Genomic DNA, 22,822 nt, shown 5'->3' on the forward strand with positions numbered 1-22,822 from the left:
AGCAGACTATACTGGTGATGACACTAGCAGCCTGGTGATAACAGTAGCAGACTATACTGGTGATAACACTAGCAGCCTGGTGATAACACTAGCAGCCTGGTGGTAACACTAGCAGCCTGGTGATAACACTAGCAGACTATACTGGTGATGACACTAGCAGCCTATACTGGTGATGACACTAGCAGCCTGGTGATAACACTAGCAGCCTATGCTGGTGATGACACTAGCAGCCTATACTGGTGATAACACGAGCAGACTATACTGGTGATAACACTAGCAGCCTGGTGATAACACTAACAGGCTATACTGGTGATGACACTAGCAGCCTATACTGGTGATAACACTAGCAGACTATACTGGTGATAACACTAGCAGCCTGGTGATAACACTAGCAGACTATACTGGTGATAACACTAGCAGACTATACTGGTGATAACACTAGCAGACTATACTGGTGATGACACTAGCAGCCTGGTGATGACACTAGCAGACTATACTGGTGATGACACTAGCAGACTATACTGGTGATAACACTAGCAGACTATCCTGGTGATAACGATAGCAGCCTGGTGATAACACTAGCAGACTATACTGGTGATGACACTAGCAGACTATACTGGTGATGACACTAGCAGGCTATAATGGTGATAACACTAGCAGACTATACTGGTGATAACACTAGCAGACTATACTGGTGATAACACTAGCAGACTATACTGGTGATGACACTAGTCTATACTGGTGATGACACTAGCAGTCTATACTGGTGATAACACTAGCAGACTATACTGGTGATAACACTAGCAGCCTGGTGATGACACTAGCAGACTATACTGGTGATAACACTAGCAGACTATACTGGTGATGACACTAGCAGACTATACTGGTGATAACACTAGCAGACTATCCTGGTGATAACGATAGCAGCCTGGTGATAACACTAGCAGACTATACTGGTGATGACACTAGCAGACTATACTGGTGATGACACTAGCAGGCTATACTGGTGATAACACTAGCAGACTATACTGGTGATAACACTAGCAGACTATACTGGTGATAACACTAGCAGACTATACTGGTGATGACACTAGTCTATACTGGTGATGACACTAGCAGTCTATACTGGTGATAACACTAGCAGACTATACTGGTGATAACACTAGCAGACTATACTGGTGATGACCCTAGCAGACTATACTGGTGATAACACTAGCAGACTATACTGGTGATAACACTAGCAGACTATACTGGTGATAACACTAGCAGACTATACTGGTGATAACACTAGCAGCCTATACTGGTGATAACACGAGCAGCCTGGTGATAACACTAGCAGCCAATACTGGTGATAACACTAGCAGCCTATACTGGTGATAACACTAGCAGCCTATACTGGTGATAACACTAGCAGCCTGGTGATAACACTAGCAGCCTATACTGGTGATAACACTAGCAGGCTATACTGGTGATAACACTAGCAGCCTATACTGGTGATAACACTAGCAGCCTATACTGGTGATAACACTAGCAGCCTGGTGATAACACTAGCAGCCTATACTGGTGATAACACTAGCAGGCTATACTGGTGATAACACTAGCAGCCTATACTGGTGATAACACTAGCAGCCTATACTGGTGATAACACTAGCAGCCTGGTGATAACACTAGCAGCCTATACTGGTGATAACACTAGCAGCCTATACTGGTGATAATACTAGCAGCCTATACTGGTGATAACACTAGCAGCCTATACTGGTGATAACACTAGCAGCCTGGTGATAACACTAGCAGCCTATATTGGTGATAACACTAGCAGACTATACTGGTGATAACTAGCAGCCTATACTGGTGATAACACCAGCAGACTATACTGGTGATGACACTAGCAGACTATACTGGTGATAACACTAGCAGACTATACTGGTGATAACACTAGCAGACTATACTGGTGATAACACTAGCAGACTATACTGGTGATAACACTAGCAGTCTATACTGGTGATAACACTAGCAGCCTGGTGATAACACTAGCAGCCTATACTGGTGATAACACTAGCAGACTATACTGGTGATAACACTAGCAGACTATACTGGTGATAACACTAGCAGCCTGGTGATAACACTAGCAGCCTATACTGGTGATAACACTAGCAGACTATACTGGTGATAACACTAGCAGCCTGGTGATAACACTAGCAGCCTATACTGGTGATAACACTAGCAGACTATACATGTGATAACACTAGCAGACTATACTGGTGATAACACTAGCAGCCTGGTGATAACACTAGCAGACTATACTGGTGATAACACTAGCAGACTATACTGGTGATAACACTAGCAGCCTGGTGATAACACTAGCAGCCTATACTGGTGATAACACTAGCAGACTATACTGGTGATAACACTAGCAGCCTGGTGATAACACTAGCAGCCTATACTGGTGATAACACTAGCAGACTATACTGGTGATAACACTAGCAGACTATACTGGTGATAACACTAGCAGCCTGGTGATAACACTAGCAGCCTATACTGGTGATAACACTAGCAGACTATACATGTGATAACACTAGCAGACTATACTGGTGATAACACTAGCAACCTGGTGATAACACTAGCAGACTATACTGGTGATAACACTAGCAGACTATACTGGTGATAACACTAGCAGCCTGGTGATAACACTAGCAGCCTATACTGGTGATAACACTAGCAGACTATACTGGTGATAACACTAGCAGACTATACTGGTGATAACAATAGCAGCCTGGTGATAACACTAGCAGACTATACTGGTGATAACACTAGCAGACTATACTGGTGATAACACTAGCAGACTATACTGGTGATAACACTAGCAGTCTATACTGGTGATAACACTAGCAGCCTGGTGATAACACTAGCAGCCTATACTGGTGATAACACTAGCAGACTATACTGGTGATAACACTAGCAGACTATACTGGTGATAACACTAGCAGCCTGGTGATAACACTAGCAGCCTATACTGGTGATAACACTAGCAGACTATACATGTGATAACACTAGCAGACTATAGTGGTGATAACACTAGCAGCCTGGTGATAACACTAGCAGCCTATACTGGTGATAAAACGAGCAGACTATACTGGTGATAACACTAGCAGACTATACTGGTGATAACACTAGCAGCCTGGTGATAACAATAGCAGACTATACTGGTGATAACACTAGCAGACTATACTGGTGATAACACTAGCAGACTATACTGGTGATGACACTAGCAGACTATACTGGTGATAACACTAGCAGACTATACTGGTGATAACACTAGCAGACTATACTGGTGATAACACTAGCAGACTATACTGCAGACTGATAACACTAGCAGCCTGGTGATAACACTAGCAGACTATACTGGTGATAACACTAGCAGCCTGGTGATAACACTAGCAGACTATACTGGTGATAACACTAGCAGACTATACTGGTGATAACACTAGCAGCTACTGGTGATAACACTAGCAGCCTATACTGGTGATAACACTAGCAGCCTATACTGGTGAAACACTAGCAGACTGTGATAACACTAGCAGCCTGATAACACTAGCAGCTTATAACACTAGCAACCTGGTGATAACACTAGCAGACTATACTGGTGATAACACTAGCAGACTATACTGGTGATAACACTAGCAGCCTGGTGATAACACTAGCAGCCTATACTGGTGATAACACTAGCAGCCTGGTGATAACACTAACAGGCTATACTGGTGATGACACTAGCAGCCTATACTGGTGATAACACTAGCAGACTATACTGGTGATAACACTAGCAGCCTGGTGATAACACTAGCAGACTATACTGGTGATAACACTAGCAGACTATACTGGTGATAACACTAGCAGACTATACTGGTGATAACACTAGCAGCCTGGTGATAACACTAGCAGACTATACTGGTGATGACACTAGCAGACTATACTGGTGATAACACTAGCAGACTGGTGATAACACTAGCAGCCTGGTGATAACACTAGCAGCCTATACTGGTGATAACACCAGCAGACTATACTGGTGATGACACTAGCAGACTATACTGGTGATAACACTAGCAGACTATACTGGTGATAACACTAGCAGCCTGGTGATAACACTAGCAGCCTGGTGATAACACTAGCAGACTATACTGGTGATAACACTAGCAGACTATACTGGTGATAACACTAGCAGCCTGGTGATAACACTAGCAGCCTATACTATACTGGTGATAACACTAGCAGACTATACTGGTGATAACACTAGCAGCCTGGTGATAACATAGCAGCTATACTGGTGATAACACTAGCAGACTATACTGGTGATAACACTAGCAGCCTGGTGATAACACTAGCAGCCTATACTGGTGATAACACTAGCAGACTATACTGGTGATAACACTAGCAGACTATACTGGTGATAACACTAGCAGACTATACTGGTGATAACACTAGCAGACTATACTGGTGATAACACTAGCAGACTATACTGGTGATAACACTAGCAGACTATACTGGTGATAACACTAGCAGACTATACTGGTGATAACACTAGCAGCCTGGTGATAACACTAGCAGCCTATACTGGTGATAACACTAGCAGACTATACTGGTGATAACACTAGCAGACTATACTGGTGATAACACTAGCAGCCTATACTGGTGATAACACTAGCAGACTATACTGGTGATAACACTAGCAGACTATACTGGTGATAACACTAGCAGCCTGGTGATAACACTAGCAGCCTATACTGGTGATAACACTAGCAGACTATACTGGTGATAACACTAGCAGCCTGGTGATAACACTAGCAGCCTATACTGGTGATAACACTAGCAGACTATACTGGTGATAACACTAGCAGACTATACTGGTGATAACACTAGCAGCCTGGTGATAACACTAGCAGCCTATACTGGTGATAACACTAGCAGCAACTGGTGATAACACTAGCAGCTATACTGGTGATAACACTAGCAGACTATACTGGTGATAACACTAGCAGCCTGGTGATAACACTAGCAGCCTATACTGGTGATAACACTAGCAGACTATACTGGTGATAACACTAGCAGACTATACTGGTGATAACACTAGCAGCCTGGTGATAACACTAGCAGACTATACTGGTGATAACACTAGCAGACTATACTGGTGATAACACTAGCAGCCTGGTGATAACACTAGCAGCCTATACTGGTGATAACACTAGCAGACTATACTGGTGATAACACTAGCAGACTATACTGGTGATAACACTAGCAGCCTGGTGATAACACTAGCAGACTATACTGGTGATAACACTAGCAGACTATACTGGTGATAACACTAGCAGACTATACTGGTGATAACACTAGCAGACTATACTGGTGATAACACTAGCAGCCTGGTGATAACACTAGCAGCCTATACTGGTGATAACACTAGCAGACTATACTGGTGATAACACTAGCAGACTATACTGGTGATAACACTAGCAGCCTGGTGATAACACTAGCAGCCTATACTGGTGATAACACTAGCAGACTATACTGGTGATAACACTAGCAGACTATACTGGTGATAACACTAGCAGCCTGGTGATAACACTAGCAGACTATACTGGTGATAACACTAGCAGACTATACTGGTGATAACACTAGCAGCCTGGTGATAACACTAGCAGCCTATACTGGTGATAACACTAGCAGACTATACTGGTGATAACACTAGCAGACTATACTGGTGATAACACTAGCAGCCTGGTGATAACACTAGCAGACTATACTGGTGATAACACTAGCAGACTATACTGGTGATAACACTAGCAGCCTGGTGATAACACTAGCAGACTATACTGGTGATAACACTAGCAGACTATACTGGTGATAACACTAGCAGCCTGGTGATAACACTAGCAGCCTATACTGGTGATAACACTAGCAGACTATACTGGTGATAACACTAGCAGACTATACTGGTGATAACACTAGCAGCCTGGTGATAACACTAGCAGCCTATACTGGTGATAACACTAGCAGACTATACTGGTGATAACACTAGCAGACTATACTGGTGATAACACTAGCAGCCTGGTGATAACACTAGCAGCCTATACTGGTGATAACACTAGCAGACTATACTGGTGATAACACTAGCAGACTATACTGGTGATAACACTAGCAGCTTACTGGTGATAACACTAGCAGACTATACTGGTGATAACACTAGCAGACTATACTGGTGATAACACTAGCAGACTATACTGGTGATAACACTAGCAGACTATACTGGTGATAACACTAGCAGACTATACTGGTGATAACACTAGCAGACTATACTGGTGATAACACTAGCAGCCTGGTGATAACACTAGCAGCCTATACTGGTGATAACACTAGCAGACTATACTGGTGATAACACTAGCAGACTATACTGGTGATAACACTAGCAGCCTGGTGATAACACTAGCAGCCTATACTGGTCCTGGTGATAACACTAGCAGACTATACTGGTGATAACACTAGCAGACTATACTGGTGATAACACTAGCAGACTATACTGGTGATAACACTAGCAGACTATACTGGTGATAACACTAGCAGACTATACTGGTGATAACACTAGCAGCCTGGTGATAACACTAGCAGACTATACTGGTGATAACACTAGCAGACTATACTGGTGATAACACTAGCAGCCTGGTGATAACACTAGCAGCCTATACTGGTGATAACACTAGCAGACTATACTGGTGATAACACTAGCAGACTATACTGGTGATAACACTAGCAGCCTGGTGATAACACTAGCAGACTATACTGGTGATAACACTAGCAGACTATACTGGTGATAACACTAGCAGCCTGGTGATAACACTAGCAGCCTATACTGGTGATAACACTAGCAGACTATACTGGTGATAACACTAGCAGACTATACTGGTGATAACACTAGCAGCCTGGTGATAACACTAGCAGACTATACTGGTGATAACACTAGCAGACTATACTGGTGATAACACTAGCAGACTATACTGGTGATAACACTAGCAGACTATACTGGTGATAACACTAGCAGCCTGGTGATAACACTAGCAGCCTATACTGGTGATAACACTAGCAGACTATACTGGTGATAACACTAGCAGACTATACTGGTGATAACACTAGCAGCCTGGTGATAACACTAGCAGCCTATACTGGTGATAACACTAGCAGACTATACTGGTGATAACACTAGCAGACTATACTGGTGATAACACTAGCAGCCTGGTGATAACACTAGCAGCCTATACTGGTGATAACACTAGCAGACTATACTGGTGATAACACTAGCAGACTATACTGGTGATAACACTAGCAGCCTGGTGATAACACTAGCAGACTATACTGGTGATAACACTAGCAGACTATACTGGTGATAACACTAGCAGCCTGGTGATAACACTAGCAGCCTATACTGGTGATAACACTAGCAGACTATACTGGTGATAACACTAGCAGACTATACTGGTGATAACACTAGCAGCCTGGTGATAACACTAGCAGACTATACTGGTGATAACACTAGCAGACTATACTGGTGATAACACTAGCAGCCTGGTGATAACACTAGCAGCCTATACTGGTGATAACACTAGCAGACTATACTGGTGATAACACTAGCAGACTATACTGGTGATAACACTAGCAGCCTGGTGATAACACTAGCAGCCTATACTGGTGATAACACTAGCAGACTATACTGGTGATAACACTAGCAGACTATACTGGTGATAACACTAGCAGCCTATACTGGTGATAACACTAGCAGACTATACTGGTGATAACACTAGCAGACTATACTGGTGATAACACTAGCAGCCTATACTGGTGATAACACTAGCAGACTATACTGGTGATAACACTAGCAGACTATACTGGTGATAACACTAGCAGCCTGGTGATAACACTAGCAGCCTATACTGGTGATAACACTAGCAGACTATACTGGTGATAACACTAGCAGCCTGGTGATAACACTAGCAGCCTATACTGGTGATAACACTAGCAGACTATACTGGTGATAACACTAGCAGACTATACTGGTGATAACACTAGCAGACTATACTGGTGATAACACTAGCAGACTATACTGGTGATAACACTAGCAGACTATACTGGTGATAACACTAGCAGACTATACTGGTGATAACACTAGCAGACTATACTGGTGATAACACTAGCAGCCTGGTGATAACACTAGCAGCCTATACTGGTGATAACACTAGCAGACTATACTGGTGATAACACTAGCAGACTATACTGGTGATAACACTAGCAGCCTGGTGATAACACTAGCAGACTATACTGGTGATAACACTAGCAGACTATACTGGTGATAACACTAGCAGACTATACTGGTGATAACACTAGCAGACTATACTGGTGATAACACTAGCAGACTATACTGGTGATAAAACGAGCAGACTACACTGGTGATAACACTAGCAGACTATACTGTTGATAACACTAGCAGCCTGGTGATAACACTAGCAGACTATACTGGTGATAACACTAGCAGACTATACTGGTGATAACACTAGCAGACTATACTGGTGATAACACTAGCAGACTATACTGGTGATAACACTAGCAGTCTATACTGGTGATAACACTAGCAGCCTATACTGGTGATAACACTAGCAGCCTATACTGGTGATAAGCACTAGCAGACTATACTGGTGATAACACTAGCAGCCTGGTGATAACACTAGCAGCCTATACTGGTGATAACACTAGCAGACTATACTGGTGATAACACTAGCAGACTATACTGGTGATGACACTAGCAGACTTTACTGGTGATAACACTAGCAGTCTATACTGGTGATAACACTAGCAGACTATACTGGTGATAACACTAGCAGACTATACTGGTGATAACACTAGCAGACTATACTGGTGATAACACTAGCAGCCTGGTGATAACACTAGCAGCCTATACTGGTGATAACACCAGCAGACTATACTGGTGATGACACTAGCAGACTATACTGGTGATAACACTAGCAGCCTATACTGGTGATAACACTAGCAGACTATACTGGTGATAACACTAGCAGACTATACTGGTGATAACACTAGCAGCCTGGTGATAACACTAGCAGACTATACTGGTGATAACACTAGCAGACTATACTGGTGATAACACTAGCAGCCTGGTGATAACACTAGCAGCCTATACTGGTGATAACACTAGCAGACTATACTGGTGATAACACTAGCAGACTATACTGGTGATAACACTAGCAGCCTGGTGATAACACTAGCAGACTATACTGGTGATAACACTAGCAGACTATACTGGTGATAACACTAGCAGACTATACTGGTGATAACACTAGCAGACTATACTGGTGATAACACTAGCAGCCTGGTGATAACACTAGCAGCACTATACTGGTGATAACACTAGCAGACTATACTGGTGATAACACTAGCAGACTATACTGGTGATAACACTGCAGCCGGGCCAGCAGCCTATACTGGTGATAACACTAGCAGACTATACTGGTGATAACACTAGCAGACTATACTGGTGATAACACTAGCAGCCTGGTGATAACACTAGCAGACTATACTGGTGATAACACTAGCAGACTATACTGGTGATGACACTAGCAGACTTTACTGGTGATAACACTAGCAGTCTATACTGGTGATAACACTAGCAGACTATACTGGTGATAACACAAGCAGACTATACTGGTGATAACACTAGCAGAGTATACTGGTGATAACACTAGCAGCCTGGTGATAACACTAGCAGCCTATACTGGTGATAACACCAGCAGACTATACTGGTGATGACACTAGCAGACTATACTGGTGATAACACTAGCAGCCTATACTGGTGATAACACTAGCAGACTATACTGGTGATAACACTAGCAGACTATACTGGTGATAACACTAGCAGCCTGGTGATAACACTAGCAGACTATACTGGTGATAACACTAGCAGACTATACTGGTGATAACACTAGCAGCCTGGTGATAACACTAGCAGCCTATACTGGTGATAACACTAGCAGACTATACTGGTGATAACACTAGCAGACTATACTGGTGATAACACTAGCAGCCTGGTGATAACACTAGCAGACTATACTGGTGATAACACTAGCAGACTATACTGGTGATAACACTAGCAGACTATACTGGTGATAAAACTAGCAGACTATACTGGTGATAACACTAGCAGTCTATACTGGTGATAACACTAGCAGACTATACTGGTGATAACACTAGCAGACTATACTGGTGATAACACTAGCAGCCTGGTGATAACACTAGCAGCCTATACTGGTGATAACACTAGCAGACTATACATGTGATAACACTAGCAGACTATACTGGTGATAACACTAGCAGCCTGGTGATAACACTAGCAGACTATACTGGTGATAACACTAGCAGACTATACTGGTGATAACACTAGCAGCCTGGTGATAACACTAGCAGACTATACTGGTGATAACACTAGCAGACTATACTGGTGATAACACTAGCAGACTATACTGGTGATAAAACGAGCAGACTACACTGGTGATAACACTAGCAGACTATACTGTTGATAACACTAGCAGCCTGGTGATAACACTAGCAGACTATACTGGTGATAACACTAGCAGACTATACTGGTGATAACACTAGCAGACTATACTGGTGATAACACTAGCAGACTATACTGGTGATAACACTAGCAGCCTGGTGATAACACTAGCAGCCTATACTGGTGATAACACTAGCAGACTATACTGGTGATAACACTAGCAGACTATACTGGTGATAACACTAGCAGCCTGGTGATAACACTAGCAGACTATACTGGTGATAACACTAGCAGACTATACTGGTGATGACACTAGCAGACTTTACTGGTGATAACACTAGCAGTCTATACTGGTGATAACACTAGCAGACTATACTGGTGATAACACAAGCAGACTATACTGGTGATAACACTAGCAGAGTATACTGGTGATAACACTAGCAGCCTGGTGATAACACTAGCAGCCTATACTGGTGATAACACCAGCAGACTATACTGGTGATGACACTAGCAGACTATACTGGTGATAACACTAGCAGCCTATACTGGTGATAACACTAGCAGACTATACTGGTGATAACACTAGCAGACTATACTGGTGATAACACTAGCAGCCTGGTGATAACACTAGCAGACTATACTGGTGATAACACTAGCAGACTATACTGGTGATAACACTAGCAGCCTGGTGATAACACTAGCAGCCTATACTGGTGATAACACTAGCAGACTATACTGGTGATAACACTAGCAGACTATACTGGTGATAACACTAGCAGCCTGGTGATAACACTAGCAGACTATACTGGTGATAACACTAGCAGACTATACTGGTGATAACACTAGCAGACTATACTGGTGATAACACTAGCAGACTATACTGGTGATAACACTAGCAGTCTATACTGGTGATAACACTAGCAGACTATACTGGTGATAACACTAGCAGACTATACTGGTGATAACACTAGCAGCCTGGTGATAACACTAGCAGCCTATACTGGTGATAACACTAGCAGACTATACATGTGATAACACTAGCAGACTATACTGGTGATAACACTAGCAGCCTGGTGATAACACTAGCAGACTATACTGGTGATAACACTAGCAGACTATACTGGTGATAACACTAGCAGCCTGGTGATAACACTAGCAGACTATACTGGTGATAACACTAGCAGACTATACTGGTGATAACACTAGCAGACTATACTGGTGATAAAACGAGCAGACTACACTGGTGATAACACTAGCAGACTATACTGTTGATAACACTAGCAGCCTGGTGATAACACTAGCAGACTATACTGGTGATAACACTAGCAGACTATACTGGTGATAACACTAGCAGACTATACTGGTGATAACACTAGCAGACTATACTGGTGATAACACTAGCAGCCTGGTGATAACACTAGCAGCCTATACTGGTGATAACACTAGCAGACTATACTGGTGATAACACTAGCAGACTATACTGGTGATAACACTAGCAGCCTGGTGATAACACTAGCAGACTATACTGGTGATAACACTAGCAGACTATACTGGTGATGACACTAGCAGACTTTACTGGTGATAACACTAGCAGTCTATACTGGTGATAACACTAGCAGACTATACTGGTGATAACACAAGCAGACTATACTGGTGATAACACTAGCAGAGTATACTGGTGATAACACTAGCAGCCTGGTGATAACACTAGCAGCCTATACTGGTGATAACACCAGCAGACTATACTGGTGATGACACTAGCAGACTATACTGGTGATAACACTAGCAGCCTATACTGGTGATAACACTAGCAGACTATACTGGTGATAACACTAGCAGACTATACTGGTGATAACACTAGCAGCCTGGTGATAACACTAGCAGACTATACTGGTGATAACACTAGCAGACTATACTGGTGATAACACTAGCAGCCTGGTGATAACACTAGCAGCCTATACTGGTGATAACACTAGCAGACTATACTGGTGATAACACTAGCAGACTATACTGGTGATAACACTAGCAGCCTGGTGATAACACTAGCAGACTATACTGGTGATAACACTAGCAGACTATACTGGTGATAACACTAGCAGACTATACTGGTGATAAAACTAGCAGACTATACTGGTGATAACACTAGCAGTCTATACTGGTGATAACACTAGCAGACTATACTGGTGATAACACTAGCAGACTATACTGGTGATAACACTAGCAGCCTGGTGATAACACTAGCAGCCTATACTGGTGATAACACTAGCAGACTATACATGTGATAACACTAGCAGACTATACTGGTGATAACACTAGCAGCCTGGTGATAACACTAGCAGACTATACTGGTGATAACACTAGCAGACTATACTGGTGATAACACTAGCAGCCTGGTGATAACACTAGCAGACTATACTGGTGATAACACTAGCAGACTATACTGGTGATAACACTAGCAGACTATACTGGTGATAAAACGAGCAGACTACACTGGTGATAACACTAGCAGACTATACTGTTGATAACACTAGCAGCCTGGTGATAACACTAGCAGACTATACTGGTGATAACACTAGCAGACTATACTGGTGATAACACTAGCAGACTATACTGGTGATAACACTAGCAGACTATACTGGTGATAACACTAGCAGTCTATACTGGTGATAACACTAGCAGCCTATACTGGTGATAACACTAGCAGCCTATACTGGTGAAAGCACTAGCAGACTATACTGGTGATAACACTAGCAGCCTGGTGATAACACTAGCAGCCTATACTGGTGATAACACTAGCAGACTATACTGGTGATAACACTAGCAGACTATACTGGTGATGACACTAGCAGACTTTACTGGTGATAACACTAGCAGTCTATACTGGTGATAACACTAGCAGACTATACTGGTGATAACACAAGCAGACTATACTGGTGATAACACTAGCAGAGTATACTGGTGATAACACTAGCAGCCTGGTGATAACACTAGCAGCCTATACTGGTGATAACACCAGCAGACTATACTGGTGATGACACTAGCAGACTATACTGGTGATAACACTAGCAGCCTATACTGGTGATAACACTAGCAGACTATACTGGTGATAACACTAGCACACTATACTGGTGATAACACTAGCAGCCTGGTGATAACACTCGCAGACTATACTGGTGATAACACTAGCAGACTATACTGGTGATAACACTAGCAGCCTGGTGATAACACTAGCAGCCTATACTGGTGATAACACTAGCAGACTATACTGGTGATAACACTAGCAGACTATACTGGTGATAACACTAGCAGCCTGGTGATAACACTAGCAGACTATACTGGTGATAACACTAGCAGACTATACTGGTGATGACACTAGCAGACTTTACTGGTGATAACACTAGCAGTCTATACTGGTGATAACACTAGCAGACTATACTGGTGATAACACTAGCAGCCTATACTGGTGATAACACTAGCAGACTATACTGGTGATAACACTAGCAGACTATACTGGTGATGACACTAGCAGACTTTACTGGTGATAACACTAGCAGTCTATACTGGTGATAACACTAGCAGACTATACTGGTGATAACACAAGCAGACTATACTGGTGATAACACTAGCAGAGTATACTGGTGATAACACTAGCAGCCTGGTGATAACACTAGCAGCATATACTGGTGATAACACCAGCAGACTATACTGGTGATGACACTAGCAGACTATACCAGTGATAACACTAGCAGCCTATACTGGTGATAACACTAGCAGACTATACTGGTGATAACACTAGCAGACTATACTGGTGATAACACTAGCAGCCTGGTGATAACACTAGCAGACTATACTGGTGATAACACTAGCAGACTATACTGGTGATAACACTAGCAGCCTGGTGATAACACTAGCAGCCTATACTGGTGATAACACTAGCAGACTATACTGGTGATAACACTAGCAGACTATACTGGTGATAACACTAGCAGCCTGGTGATAACACTAGCAGACTATACTGGTGATAACACTAGCAGACTATACTGGTGATGACACTAGCAGACTTTACTGGTGATAACACTAGCAGTCTATACTGGTGATAACACTAGCAGACTATACTGGTGATAACACAAGCAGACTATACTGGTGATAACACTAGCAGAGTATACTGGTGATAACACTAGCAGCCTGGTGATAACACTAGCAGCCTATACTGGTGATAACACCAGCAGACTATACTGGTGATGACACTAGCAGACTATACTGGTGATAACACTAGCAGCCTATACTGGTGATAACACTAGCAGACTATACTGGTGATAACACTAGCAGACTATACTGGTGATAACACTAGCAGCCTGGTGATAACACTAGCAGACTATACTGGTGATAACACTAGCAGACTATACTGGTGATAACACTAGCAGCCTGGTGATAACACTAGCAGCCTATACTGGTGATAACACTAGCAGACTATACTGGTGATAACACTAGCAGACTATACTGGTGATAACACTAGCAGCCTGGTGATAACACTAGCAGACTATACTGGTGATAACACTAGCAGACTATACTGGTGATAACACTAGCAGACTATACTGGTGATAACACTAGCAGACTATACTGGTGATAACACTAGCAGCCTGGTGATAACACTAGCAGCCTATACTGGTGATAACACTAGCAGCCTGGTGATAACACTAGCAGCCTATACTGGTGATAACACTAGCAGACTATACATGTGATAACACTAGCAGACTATACTGGTGATAACACTAGCAGCCTGGTGATAACACTAGCAGACTATACTGGTGATAACACTAGCAGACTATACTGGTGATAACACTAGCAGACTATACTGGTGATAAAACGAGCAGACTACACTGGTGATAACACTAGCAGACTATACTGTTGATAACACTAGCAGCCTGGTGATAACACTAGCAGACTATACTGGTGATAACACTAGCAGACTATACTGGTGATAACACTAGCAGACTATACTGGTGATAACACTAGCAGACTATACTGGTGATAACACTAGCAGTCTATACTGGTGATAACACTAGCAGCCTATACTGGTGATAACACTAGCAGCCTATACTGGTGAAAGCACTAGCAGACTATACTGGTGATAACACTAGCTGACTATACTGGTGATAACACTAGCAGCCTGGTGATAACACTAGCAGCCTATACTGGTGATAACACTAGCAGACTATACTGGTGATAACACTAGCAGACTATACTGGTGATAACACTAGCAGCCTGGTGATAACACTAGCAGACTATACTGGTGATAACACTAGCAGACTATACTGGTGATAACACTAGCAGACTATACTGGTGATGACACTAGCAGACTATACTGGTGATAACACTAGCAGTCTATACTGGTGATAACACTAGCAGACTATACTGGTGATAACACAAGCAGACTATACTGGTGATAACACTAGCAGAGTATACTGGTGATAACACTAGCAGCCTGGTGATGACACTAGCAGACTATACTGGTGATAACACTAGCAGTCTATACTGGTGATAACACTAGCAGACTATACTGGTGATAACACTAGCAGACTATACTGGTGATAACACTAGCAGACTATACTGGTGATAACACTAGCAGACTATACTGGTGATAACACTAGCAGACTATACTGGTGATGACACTAGCAGACTATACTGGTGAAACACTAGCAGACTATACTGGTGATATCACTAGCAGCCTATACTCTTGATGACACTAGCAGACTATACTGGTGATGACACTAGCAGACTATACTGGTGATAACACTAGCAGCCTATACTGGTGATGACACTAGCAGACTATACTGGTGATAACACTAGCAGACTATACTGGTGATAACACTAGCAGCCTGGTGATAACACTAGCAGCCTATACTGGTGATAACACCAGCAGACTATACTGGTGATGACACTAGCAGACTATACTGGTGATAACACTAGCAGCCTATACTGGTGATAACACTAGCAGACTATACTGGTGATAACACTAGCAGACTATACTGGTGATAACACTAGCAGCCTGGTGATAACACTAGCAGACTATACTGGTGATAACACTAGCAGACTATACTGGTGATAACACTAGCAGCCTGGTGATAACACTAGCAGCCTATACTGGTGATAACACTAGCAGACTATACTGGTGATAACACTAGCAGACTATACTGGTGATAACACTAGCAGCCTGGTGATAACACTAGCAGACTATACTGGTGATAACACTAGCAGACTATACTGGTGATAACACTAGCAGACTATACTGGTGATAACACTAGCAGACTATACTGGTGATAACACTAGCAGTCTATACTGGTGATAACACTAGCAGCCTGGTGATAATACTAGCAGCCTATACTGGTGATAACACTAGCAGACTATACTGGTGATAACACTAGCAGACTATACTGGTGATAACACTAGCAGCCTGGTGATAACACTAGCAGCCTATACTGGTGATAACACCAGCAGACTATACTGGTGATGACACTAGCAGACTATACTGGTGATAACACTAGCAGCCTATACTGGTGATAACACTAGCAGACTATACTGGTGATAACACTAGCAGACTATACTGGTGATAACACTAGCAGCCTGGTGATAACACTAGCAGACTATACTGGTGATAACACTAGCAGACTATACTGGTGATAACACTAGCAGCCTGGTGATAACACTAGCAGCCTATACTGGTGATAAAACGAGCAGACTACACTGGTAATAACACTAGCAGACTATACTGGTGATAACACTAGCAGCCTGGTGATAACACTAGCAGACTATACTGGTGATAACACTAGCAGACTATACTGGTGATAACACTAGCAGTCTATACTGGTGATAACACTAGCAGCCTATACTGGTGATAACACTAGCAGCCTATACTGGTGAAAGCACTAGCAGACTATACTGGTGATAACACTAGCAGACTATACTGGTGATAACACTAGCAGCCTGGTGATAACACTAGCAGCCTATACTGGTGATAACACTAGCAGACTATACTGGTGATAACACTAGCAGACTATACTGGTGATAACACTAGCAGCCTGGTGATAACACTAGCAGACTATACTGGTGATAACACTAGCAGACTATACTGGTGATGACACTAGCAGACTATACTGGTGATGACACTAGCAGACTATACTGGTGATGACACTAGCAGACTATACTGGTGATAACACTAGCAGCCTATACTGGTGATGACACTAGCAGACTATACTGGTGATGACACTAGCAGACTATACTGGTAATGACACTAGCAGCCTATACTGGTGATGACACTAGCAGACTATACTGGTGATAACACTAGGAGCCTGGTGATATCACCAGTATAGGCCCACAGTTTATCATTCTGGATATATTGTCTATGAGTTTGATGCTTTTCGGTAATATGTACCAATGACCGGTGTGTGTGTGTGTGTGTGTGTGTGTGTGTGTGTGTGTGTGTGTGTGTGTGTGTGTGTGTGTGTGTGTGTGTGTGTGTGTGTGTGTGTGTGTGTGTGTGTATCACCAGGGGAAGGAGACTGAGGAGGAAGAGGAGGTGGCCGTGGGCATGGACAAAGGCTTCATGGATGAATTCTTTGAGCAGGTGAGATACATCCTTTTTTTTTTACTCTGTTATTTTCTCTCTCTCTCTCATTACATTGACTTCTAATGAATAACTTTCCACTCATTGCTCAAAACAGTTCTCCTGACAAGCAGTCTCATCTGCATAGAGATAAGGTGACTGCTCCAGTCTCATCTGCATGGATATGACTGCTGCTCTCTCGTTGGTATTTCCTCTGCGTATGAATTCAATAGGCTTTTTAAGCACGCCGTACTCCATCATATGCTATATCCCCCCTCCAGTGTGCTTAGATTTGATATATTATGCTCATAGATGTTGTTCCTCGTGAGGAGTGGATCGTTAAGTATTTCATTTCAAAGGCCTTTTATTGATTCCCACACAAAACATTATCCCCCAGGCCTAGCATTGAAAATGAACACCGTTTTTCCTTTTGAATTGTACATATTGGAGGTCAGTGCTCCAAAGGGCCTTAAAGGTCCATGTTGTACATTTTCTATAGGGTTGTGTGTTTGTCCATGCGTTTGTGAGTGTTTTTCCGTATGCTGTTCACTTGAAGAAGGAACCTTTAGTGAGGTTGTCGAGGGCTCTTCTAAGGGGGCCCATTTGACTGTTGCACCAGTTTAGATCTCCACAGAGAGAGGCATGCTGGGAGAAGGACACACACACACACACACACACACACACACACACACACACACACACACACACACACACACACACACACACACACACACACCAGTGGCGGTCGGTGCCTTTTAAGATTAGGAAGGACAATTATTTGGCCTTATTTCTATTACAGCATAGGATGACTGTCATTCATATTCCATTCACCCAGCTCAATGTAACATTTATAGGTTTAGGCTACTACATGATAATAAAACGTTCCCTATACACATCATGAGGTTGTTACAACAGGTCGAGAGACGAATTGGAGTAATCAGACAGTGATACATTCAATACTGCCTTGATCACTCTTGTCTGCATCTAGCTGATCTAGGGTGGAATCATTAGTCCAAACAGTTGAAAAACGTTCAATTTTGCATCTAAAACGAGAGTTTCTGTTGAACAAATTCAGGTAGGTCCCTCCCAGTTTCATTCCGTTTGCTTCCGTTTAAGAAACGTTTTGAATCTGAACAATCTGCGGACCAAGAAGTCGCCTCCTGCAAGAACCTCCAAGATGGCGGACTGAACACAGCAGTGTAGATCCCCTCAAGATAAAACGTAATATTCAATATCGGTAAGTCAGACTAAATATTAGCACTACACAAACTGGTGGGTAATAACCTCCAATCTGGATAACAACACAAAACAAATCATAAGACTAGAGAAATGTATCGACAAATATTACGAAAACAAGCAACAGCCAAACATGATGGAGAGTAAGACAGGGGAACCAATCTCAACATGATGGAGAGTAAGACAGGGGAACCAATCTCAACATGACGGAGGGTAAGACAGGGGAACCAATCTCAACATGATGGAGAGTAAGACAGGGGAACCAATCTCAACATGACGGAGAGTAAGACAGGGGAACCAATCTCAACATGACGGAGAGTAAGACAGGGGAACCAATCTCAACATGATGGAGAGTAAGACAGGGGAACCAATCTCAACATGACGGAGAGTAAGACAGGGGAACCAATCTCAACATGACAGAGAGTAAGACAGGGGAACCAATCTCAACATGATGGAGAGTAAGACAGGGGAACCAATCTCAACATGAGGGAGAGTAAGACAGGGGAACCAATCTCAACATGACAGAGAGTAAGACGGGGGAACCAATCTCAACATGACGGAGAGTAAGACAGGGGAACCAATCTCAACATGACGGAGAGTAAGACAGGGGAACCAATCTCAACATGACGGAGAGTAAGACAGGGGAACCAATCTCAACATGACGGAGGGTAAGACAGGGGAACCAATCTCAACATGACGGAGAGTAAGACAGGGGAACCAATCTCAACATGAGGGAGAGTAAGACAGGGGAACCAATCTCAACATGACGGAGAGTAAGACAGGGGAACCAATCTCAACGTGACGGAGAGTAAGACAGGGGAACCAATCTCAACATGACGGAGAGTAAGACAGGGGAACCAATCTCAACATGACGGAGGGTAAGACAGGGGAACCAATCTCAACATGACGGAGAGTAAGACAGGGGAACCAATCTCAACATGAGGGAGAGTAAGACAGGGGAACCAATCTCAACATGACGGAGAGTAAGACAGGGGAACCAATCTCAACGTGACGGAGAGTAAGACAGGGGAACCAATCTCAACATGACAGAGAGTAAGACAGGGGAACCAATCTCAACATGACGGAGAGTAAGACAGGGGAACCAATCTCAACATGACAGAGAGTAAGACAGGGGAACCAATCTCAACATGACGGAGAGTAAGACAGGGGAACCAATCTCAACATGACGGAGGGTAAGACAGGGGAACCAATCTCAACATGACGGAGAGTAAGACAGGGGAACCAATCTCAACATGAGGGAGAGTAAGACAGGGGAACCAATCTCAACATGACGGAGAGTAAGACAGGGGAACCAATCTCAACATGACGGAGAGTAAGACAGGGGAACCAATCTCAACATGAGGGAGAGTAAGACAGGGGAACCAATCTCAACATGACAGAGAGTAAGACGGGGGAACCAATCTCAACATGACAGAGAGTAAGACAGGGGAACCAATCTCAACATGACGGAGAGTAAGACAGGGGAACCAATCTCAACATGAGGGAGAGTAAGACAGGGGAACCAATCTCAACATGAGGGAGAGTAAGACAGGGGAACCAATCTCAACATGACGGTGAGTAAGACAGGGGAACCAATCTCAACATGACAGAGTAAAATCTGAAACGAAAACGTGACTCTTCTACAGACACAGACGATTTAATCTTTTCACCAGCAGGAATGGTAAAGGTCGAAACCCATCTGTTTAAATCAATAAATGACAAACTGGGCTACATACTTGCTCTAGTCAGTGAGGATATAAAAGAGTTGAAGGCCTCGAGATGAGTGACGAAAAAGCTGTGACACTGGAGAAAGAGACAAACAAGCATAAAGGAACAGTCAATAAGATTGAAACTGATGTTAATGAACTTAAAAAGGAAAACATCGTTCTGAGAGAAGCCTTACTTCACATACAGACTAGATCCATGAGAGAACATCTGGTACTTACAGGTATCCAAGAGAAAGAAGGAGAAGTTCCTCAATGTGTAGTTATTGTGTAGAGTTCCTACTTACAGCGCTTCAGATCCCACGCGAAGCTATCGACAAAATCCAGCTCCAACAACTCTAAGAGCAGAGGTATGAACGCCCAATCGTTGCCTTATTTAAAGATAAAATAATGGTTAAAAGCCTGGGTAAAAGACCTGCTGGCATGAAAATAGGCATGAATGATCAGTTCCCGAAGGAAAATACAGAACGCCTCAAAGTTCTGTATCCAATCTTCAAGGAAAATAGATTGAAAGGGAAACGCATAGCTCTCGTAGTCGATAAACTGGATATTGATAACCAAATGTTCAGAGACACAGAGACTACTCCATGGCTATTCTAAATGTTACAAAGTTCTCATAGAGGAGGCAAATAATGAAACACAATACTAGCCATGGTATGGATTGTAATAATACAAAACAATATATAGCTTTTCTATCTATCTTCAAATATAACTAAATGGAACACAAAAGCACTAATTCAGCATGGTGGAGATAAAAACACAGCAGACAGAAGGCTCAGTATGTGGGTATGTGTGGATGTATTGAGATGGATGGATGGTGTGGTGTGTATTTTCTGGTGTTTGGGAGAGTGTGGCGTTACATGAGTGAGAAAGGAAATGGTTGCATATCCCAGAACCAATGTATGTCTGTGAGCAGGGGTTGTGAGAGAGCTTTCAATGTTGTGCAGATGAGGGATATACATTTTATAATGAATTATACATCTAATGTATTTATTTATGGACCTATCATGGTGGAACTGCATTTTAAAATAAATTATGCATCTAATGTTTCCGGAAATATTCCATGGGAAGTTCAGCCCGGGAATTTGGGGAATTTTGCTTAAATTCATCAAACAAGTTAGCTTATAACAGTGAGCCTTTTTTTTGTGGGATACACAAGGCAATTCTAGGTCTTGTGTCATATTTTGGTTAAACTATCCCCAATTCAATAGCATTTCAACCCTCTGCATGCACAATGCATTCTTCCATCACATGTACAGCTGATTCTCAAGATCTTGCACACTAATGAGATGCTATTAAGCCCACACTACTACACTGTCTGAGCCAAGGACTACATCCTTTCTGGTCAGTTTTGATTACAATACTGGGTGGGGTGAATATATTTCATATGACACATGGTTTTTTGTTAACTAGTAAATAGTAGCCTACAGAAAAGTGTGTTTAAATAATTTCTAACTTGTTAACAATTTCTGCTAGTTAGTTTTTGCTACCATGTGGGTTTTAGCTTGCTTGAGCCTGCTAACCGAGGGGTGTTAATTCACCTGTTTCCATACATGTTTCATTTTAAAACATTTATCTTACAAAGGAGTTGTTTAATGTAACTGCTTTTATAGTGCTTTTTTTTTTTTTTTTTACTCATTAGAAAAAAATCTT

At 42.6% G+C, this 22,822-nt stretch overlaps 1 protein-coding gene across 2 annotated transcripts in view; it reads left to right on the top strand.

Annotated features, from left to right (window-relative positions):
* LOC106581510 (syntaxin-1A) overlaps positions 1–22,822 on the top strand; it is a 237,638-nt gene that overhangs the window by 36,880 nt on the left and 177,936 nt on the right. For both annotated transcript variants that reach the window (XM_045704086.2, XM_045704085.2), the window contains exon 2: positions 18,156–18,230. In XM_045704086.2, the coding sequence (XP_045560042.1) occupies positions 18,156–18,230 (75 nt within the window). The remainder of the gene's footprint in view (positions 1–18,155; positions 18,231–22,822) is intronic.

This window comes from Salmo salar, chromosome 20, assembly GCF_965601325.2.
Source record: "Salmo salar chromosome 20, fSalSal1, whole genome shotgun sequence".
Taxonomy (NCBI): domain Eukaryota; kingdom Metazoa; phylum Chordata; class Actinopteri; order Salmoniformes; family Salmonidae; genus Salmo; species Salmo salar.